The sequence below is a fragment of the Cynoglossus semilaevis genome, chromosome 17 (genome assembly GCF_000523025.1).
Source record: "Cynoglossus semilaevis isolate Cse_v1.0 chromosome 17, Cse_v1.0, whole genome shotgun sequence".
Classification (NCBI taxonomy): domain Eukaryota; kingdom Metazoa; phylum Chordata; class Actinopteri; order Pleuronectiformes; family Cynoglossidae; genus Cynoglossus; species Cynoglossus semilaevis.
In genome coordinates this window covers 10,784,175-10,791,731 of record NC_024323.1, presented here as the reverse complement: position 1 = coordinate 10,791,731, position 7,557 = coordinate 10,784,175, and the positions used below count along the sequence as shown (strand labels likewise).

General features: G+C 44.1%; 1 protein-coding gene and 1 long non-coding RNA gene across 6 annotated transcripts in view; one reads left to right on the top strand and one right to left on the bottom strand.

Annotated features, from left to right (window-relative positions):
* The window catches only part of LOC107989885 (uncharacterized), a 55,872-nt gene that overhangs the window by 16,244 nt on the left and 32,071 nt on the right, over positions 1–7,557 (top strand). Inside the window, exon 3 of one of the 5 annotated variants that reach the window (XR_003052492.1) lies at positions 4,230–4,347. The exons of 2 other annotated variants lie outside the window; for them this stretch is intronic. This is a non-coding gene — a long non-coding RNA (uncharacterized LOC107989885). 2 more of the 5 variants (XR_003052490.1, XR_003052493.1) reach the window with 2 other exon arrangements.
* On the bottom strand, positions 4,500–7,211 carry nptx1l (neuronal pentraxin 1 like). The gene is made up of 5 exons (XM_008330071.3): positions 6,681–7,211; positions 6,235–6,445; positions 5,467–5,711; positions 5,203–5,382; positions 4,500–4,750 (listed from the first exon to the last, which is right to left on the bottom strand). Exons 1-5 carry the CDS (start codon positions 7,101–7,103, stop codon positions 4,529–4,531), a joined length of 1,281 nt encoding a protein of 426 aa, XP_008328293.1. The 5' UTR covers positions 7,104–7,211; the 3' UTR covers positions 4,500–4,528.

Genomic DNA, 7,557 nt, shown 5'->3' with positions numbered 1-7,557 from the left:
TTTACAAACAAAGAAAACCCCTAATTCATTATAAACTCAAGTCAGAAACATAATGTCAACGTGTCAAAACCACAAGAACAATTTTAATGACTGCCTACAGTAGATTACACAGTCGAATAGCATTAATTAACACGCTCAAATTATTATTCCTCGACACAAACATGTTATGAAACATCTGAATAATGTATTGTAATGAAATTATAAAAAGAAAATGCGTACAGACCTAATTATTTTTTTCCAGCTTTTTTTGTCTAACTACCGTGTCTTTGGAAAATCCATCCTTTGTTACATTAATATTATAACTCGTTTGATGGTGGAGCTAATTTAGCTGTTCTCAGCAGCAGCTTTCTCTGAATGAATCCTCCAGTAATGAGTTTGCAGCTCCTTGACATCTCAGCTGTACGGACATGACGTCAGCTCCTCATTCTCTCTCTCTATATACCCTGGACCATTGTATGAACTCCATACATGAGCCTAGAATTCATTTATTCCAGTAAGGGTTATACAGAGGGACGCTGGGTAATCAGTGACTATGTTACATATGTTGACCATAAATATGAACACGTGTTCATTCATTATTTTTAGTTTTGTGTTGAGCTTTAAAGGAAGTGTGGACTGTACCTGCGATAGTGTGACGGCCAGTACGACCAGGTTACAGAACGTGGTTCTGAATTCAGGCCACAGACGGTCACTGGGATGTGAGGAACCGTTCATCTTCTCAGTGATTCCTCAGGGAAGAGTTCCTGCTTTTGGACGCACTGATCATACAGATAAAAAAAACAACTCTAGTTGAACTGTCATCACTGATCCTGCAGCCTTGATCCAGTTAATTGTTGGGAGCAGTTGATTTGAGGTCAGTTAGTTAGTTGGTGGTTGGTTGGTTAGTTAGTTAGTTAGTTGGTTGGTTGGTTAGTTGGTTAGTTAGCAAATGGATGAGTTTCAATATCAGAATGCTCTGCTTTGTCCAAAATGTATCATCTGGTTCTGGGTGACTTCACTCAGCTACAGTATTTCTGTGATTTTATCTGGCGGCCTCTCGGCCTGTTAGTGGACGGATTGATTTTCTTCTTTTATACTGGTGATCGTCCAATACTTCAGTATTTATGAATCACAGTATAAATAATTAAAATACAACAGCTATTAGACACCATTTTGCTTGAAAGATTGTCAGTTGGAAAAACACAATCTAATACCTCTTTGTTTACAGAGAGGGAGAGGAGAGAGAGAGAGAGAGAGAGGATCGTTCCCTCAACTCTGGCCGGCAGATGTTCGACTAATATTCTATATCTGCCTAATAAATTATTTCCTTTACCCTCAATGTTGAAAACATTCGCAAAAAAAATGGTAAAAATGTTAAATTGCAGGAAGAGGTTATCTTTAAAAGTCCACTGTTTCAGTCGTTGGGGAGGAGCTGAAGTATAAATGGTCCAGATTAATCCTAAGTGCTTGTTGTTCTTTTGTGACGTCACTCTTTGACCCATTTTCCTGGGCACCAAAGTTTTTAATGGTGTTTTAATGCAATCGCACACTTGTTTATTTATTCACTTATTCATTCATTAAATGGTTTGTGCCTCCAGTGGGGATTAGGGATGAGTGTGCTGAATTTAAAATGGGACACTTTCACTGAACGATCGCATCATGTGCCGCTCATCTCCATTAAATCTGTGTCGTCCCAAATGTAGGAACTTAGTTGTATTTCTTTTTTTCTTTTTTTTGGTTACCTAGAACCGCCAGCTCAGCTTTTCGTCTTCTGTTACAACCGACAAGAGTGAATTAGAAAAAGACAAATTGGTAGCTCAGGGGAGAGATCGGAGTCCATGCAGTCACGAACCAATTAGTGCTGGTGAAAGCTGCGGTGAGGTCAATGGGCTGACTGTTATGGAGCTGTACCGAAAAATGCACATGACAAGACGTGGGCCAAGCTTCAGCTCTGGAGGTCAACGGGGTCAGGGGAGTGTGGATGAAGGAGTGGATTTCTAACGAGGCCTCTAGTGGCCACTCAGGAGAAAATGAAACCACGTGTGTGTCTGTGTCTTTACATGTCTGCATGTAGGTGTGTGTACAAAGTGTAACGCCTGTGTTGGTTGGTGATCAGCTCCTCTCCTCGTCCAGGGCTTTAACTGTAACCTGACTCCACGTGTGTCACAGTCGCTGTCTTTAATGGCTCTGCAGCTGCTGTGAGCTGAGGCCGGCCCGGTGTCTGGGGAGAGAAGCCTATTGATGTGAAGTTGCCCCTCTGCCTCTGAGGCAAAGAATAGAAACCAATTTAAGCGACATGTGACCCAGAGGTGGTGAAACTTGAACAACATCTCTAACAACCCGGCCTGGACCTTCAGACCCCGAGTCTTCTCCAGACTGTGGTGTCAGATGGGATTCATTTGCAGGGAAACTAAATGGATTGAGTTGTGTTTGACCTCCGTCTGAACCCTGACATCACAGGCTGTGAGTTTACATTATACTGTGTGTAATTAATAGCTGAGCAACTGTACAGTCAGGTGTGGAGAAGTGATGAGACGCCGCCGCAGGAGTTTCCCTGAACTTGACCTGACATTTGACCTTTCTTATTGGCTGAAGGTGATTTGTTAATCCATGTGTGTTTCTAGAAAAAGTGGAAAAGTGATGAGTTAAAAGTGACAGATTTGGTTTGTGATTTTAGACACTTTTCTACCAGTTTTGTACCAGACAAATATAATTGTTTATTTTTTTTATCTTATCTTATTGATGTATTTATTTGTCAAAACCCATTGGCCACACTGGGGTTGATTGTATATATATTATATGACAAATGAATGTTTACCCGTGTGTGTGTGCGTTTCTACTCCCAGTACTCTAGTTTCCTGTAGGTACTCTACTCTGGTTCCTTCCTGGTGCTGTGTGAATGGCCGTCTGCTGACTGCTGTGTTTGGCTCCAGACTCCGTACTGCCTCGGAAATGATTGAGTGGCAGAAGACGAGTGAACAAAAGTGGCTTAGAGTTTGTTTTCATGCCTTTTCATGGTGAGACCACACTGTGGCACGATGGGTAGTGCTGATGTGTTACCCAATGATTGTGTTAGGAAGGCAGGATTGTACATGTGAGGAGTGATGAGAGGTCAATGTATTTGGTAAAGATTGTTGGAGCGGCAGCTGTTTGAGGGAGGAGGGAATATGGAAGATCCCAGAAGAGAGTCATGATCTGGTGAAGGAGGACGTTTAAAGACGCTCTGCTGAAAGGGTTTGAAGACAAACGACACACATTCAGTGGCTGTAGAGGAGTAGGTGTTTGGTGTGACAGTGGAGAATGGGATTTCTTTGTTTGTTTGTCTAAGTTTTAGGGCAAAAACTTTGATGGTTTTGACCTTTTTCACTGGTCAAACTTTGGACTTGGCTTCCCTAATTGAAGCACCTGAACTTCTCTGGTTCTAATCCTCTCAGATCAATCCCCAATATTACCATCTGTGTAGCTATTCACAGCAGAGCGACCGATGGTGTGGTGTCCAGACCTACGTGTCCAAATGAGACCTGGTCCTTGTTGTTTTCCGCCAAGGAAAAATAAACGTATTAACACATTGTTATGATTCAAGTATCACAATTTATTAGAAAAACTAGAACTTTTTTTTTCATCTGTTGGTGCTGCCATGCTTTAAGCATATAACAATACAGTATAAAATTCCCACCCAAAAGTAGGACAGTAAGAGCAAAGATCATATTTGCTGACGCAGCGTTTACAGTTAAGACATGCTGTTACTGTACAGAGAACATAACCGCTGAAATACAGACATCTGCTAAATGCGCCTTTGTCATCAATGAATTGCATTTCACACATTACAACCTAATCCATCCCCATTCAACGTGTTACAGGAAACACCGACTTGGAAAATATTTTACAGAAAAATAAACACGACGACTCTGCAAATCAACCAATGTGCTGAAGTTTTTTTTTTTTTTTTTTTTTTTTTTTTTATCCACAGCCCAAGGCACTCAGGCTCGAATGTTGGCAATAACTATGTCATTCTTTACACAAAAATCACGTCAAGCAGGTGTTGGTGTTGATGGAGGAGGAAAAAAGTAGTGAGAAAGAGTCGACCTCTTGAAGAACCCATTCCAAAGGGCTCCACCTTGTTCCTTTTCACAGTGAAAATCCCTGGCAGTCACGACAAGGACAACCGGAGAACCCTTTGAAGAAGTCTTTTTGGAAAGTTTGACATCAGCTGACTTTTTACCACCTGACCTCTGACTCTCCTTGAACAGCTGGCCTGATGCTTTGGCTCCAGAGAACATCCACCTCTCCCTGAACTGACCTGGGCTGCTCTGTCAAACACCACCTGGCTGTGCCTGAGCTGCCACCAAGACACACAGGGACGCCAGGGTCAAACTCCAGTGAGGTGTCCCACATAAATATCTGGTGAAAATCTACTGATGTGTCCACGGATGACGTTTTCAAATATCTATAACAAATCCAGATGCTATGTTTTGAACCTCCCTCTTCTTCGTCGTTGCCGTAGCAGCAGTAAAGTAAGGAATTCAACACTCGTCTCCTCCGTCCAGGTTCAGTTGAGCTGTCGGCAGGCTTCAAATGTCCACTTGGAGGCGCCTCCATAAATATCGAGGCTCGTCTCCATCCATGCAAAAACGTTGCCCACTTGGGCTTTGCTGCTGCAAGTTGCTAAGTTGTAAATCTCCCCCACGGATAATTTCCGATCCCAGATGTGAAGGTTGGCCAGGTCTCCGACGAACGCTTGTGTGGCATCAAATCCTCCGCCGAGCATGTCCTGTGGTAGAGACAAATGGATTTAATCAGGGCTGATGGGAATGTTTCTCCCGTTGGGCTGCTTTGTGGAAAGAACAAAACTAGATTATCTAGAATCCCACTCATTTAAACTGAATGATATATATATATATATATTTAATCCACTGGATTACTCCAGGAGTTCAACTCAAAGGTTAAACGACTCTACGAAATCTATTTTTATGAATCACAGCAGAGCGGGGATCAGAAAATTGGTTTATGTTTTAATATACAATCGTAGCTCCAGCTTGTTAGCTGATTGTTAGTGTGACTCATAGGTAATTCAGAAGGTAATGTCTAACCTGTAGTCAGGCTGACATGTGAATAAAGGATTTCATAATAAACATTAATTTGAGGTCATTTTCTCAGAGCTGAAAGTTCCGTTTCATTGGACACAAATAGCACTGTTCAGCAGCAGGGTGTGGTCGTCTTCACCTGCTCCTGACCGAGGATCAGCAGCCCCTGTGGTTTGATAGGATGATATGGAGCTAGGTTCTCTCCGCTCCCTCTCTTGACACCGTCTTGGAAAGCTTCCCAAACGCCGTCACGCGTCGTCCAGGTCACACAAATGTGATGCCACTTCCCGTCGTTGATGAGAAAAGGCAGCTTGGCAACCTGAGGGTGTCAGTGTTTAGAATAATCAGCAGAGCCAAACCCACCCCCCACCCCATTTCCTCCAACTGTACTCCATGCATTTACCTTGTCATTTATTAGTATCTCCATCGGGTTGTTTCCCCACTCTATGAGAACCAGCTCATTAGCCTGGCCTGGGACTGCGTAGGAGAAAGGTGTGCCCACTCCAGGAGAGGCGTTGGACTTGAGCCACATGCACACGGTGAGCGCGTACATCTCTGGCAAACTCTTCTTCACTTTGGCGTACATGTAGTTGGTTCTCAGTGGGAAGGTGAGCTGGAATTTATCCAGGGGCCTGTTCTCTCTCTGACCTGTGAGGAAGAATACACAGGAGAAGACAGTTGGCTTCTGGGGCTTTGTAGAGTGTGTGTGAGTGTGTGTGTGTGTGTGTGTGTGTGTGTGTGTAGGCCTCCATCTGAAACGACGGTGTGTGTTTCTCAGCTCATACATACCACAGATTTTATGAGAACTGCGTGTTACACAACAAAACCACGTTGATAAATCTCCAGATTTGCTCTAATCCGACCATGTTAATCCACGAACAGGAAAGAACTCACGTTCCCAACAACCATATCTACATTTAGAGATTATTTTTATACAAAACTCTCACACTTTGATTTTTATTCTTCAAATTAATAATCTGCATTAATAAAGGCAAAGATGAATCCTTTAAACTAATTCAGGCTTTTTTAACAATCTGATTTTTGCAGCCTCTCTGATCTAATCGTCCCAAAGCCTCATCTTTAACCCTTCACTAACAGCACACACTATAATGGCGCCTCGGTTTCTTTTCACGAGTCAATTCCAGTTTATCTGCATATAAAAAAAATCCACCTTTCTCCAAGTCCGTGATCCTCTGGTGAAGTGATGTGAGCGTGGACTCGACTCTCCCACGCTGCTCGGTCTCATTCCGACTCAGTCCCGGTTTTTCCTCCTCTATGCTGTTCACCCGGGACAACACCTGTCTCTCCAGGTCGTCGATCTTACTTTGGAGCAGGTCTTTCAGGCTGTTCGCCTGCACCGAGTTGTTACTTCTACTGAATTGCTGTCGGAAAGGGAGAAAATATGAACGATTAACGCTGCGTTAATTAACAGTTGGAATCCAGTTAGAGTTTCTGGTGAAAATATACTTTATATAAATAAGCTTTTCCGTGTTTACGGAATCTGTTTTTAAATGTATTACAATAACATTGTTCGGTTTTAATTCTATTCCCGTTGAGATGCGCACTGTCGCTCCTCATCCTCAGCCTTTTCTAATGCCCTCAGCCACGGACGCCTACCTCCAGATTTTCTAGTCTCTGCTTTAGCGACTGTAAAGTCTGTGACAGTTGTGCCAAAGTGTCCGCGGGGCCCCTGGACACGTCCCCCATGGTGTTCTTGTTCCCAGCCTCTTTCCTGCGGCCCCCCGGCTCTCCGCTCTGGCCCTCGCAACGCGCCAACTTTGAGGTGAGTTCTCTGATCGTCTCCTTCTGGTTCATGATCGTTTCCTTCTGCTGCAGTACGGTCTCCCGCAAATGCATGACAGTGGTCTTCAAGTCCTCCCCGGGCACACTGTTCTGCAATGTGGCTGCGCATATGTCCATATCCTTGGGCACGGACGTGCAAATGAACTGCGTCTGTGCGCCAAAGTGCTGAGACGAACTCTCCAAAACCAGACAGGAACACAGAAAAAGTCTCCAACTGATGGTGTTCTTCGCCTGCATGGTGGCGTCTGTGCTGGGCTGCCTTCCCGCCGCGGCCGCTCGGACTTGACGCTCCTTTCCTCCTGTTGTAGTCGGTGTGAGGAAGTGCAGCTTGTTTTTATACAGAGACACTGTCTCCGTGCGCAGAGCAGCTTCACTGCATCACTAACGGGAGGGGAGGGGAGGGTAGGGGAGGAGAGGGGAGGTCGGGCTGCCCCCCTTCAGTCTGCTCCAGTAACAGCGTCATATTCAAGAGATGGAAACAATTTCTGTTTCCAGGCTCCCCACATGTAAAACCTTTGATGCTCGGACTGTTTGTCGTCTCCGCCCCTGGATAAATGATGTGTAAAACTTGGTTTTGTTTTGGCGGTAAATATATTTTATATTTGTTTTATTTTATTATTCATCATACAATTAGAACGCCCTTCTTTTCTTCACCTCCCCCCCCCCCCCCTTTCCCCCCCCCCCCCTCTCT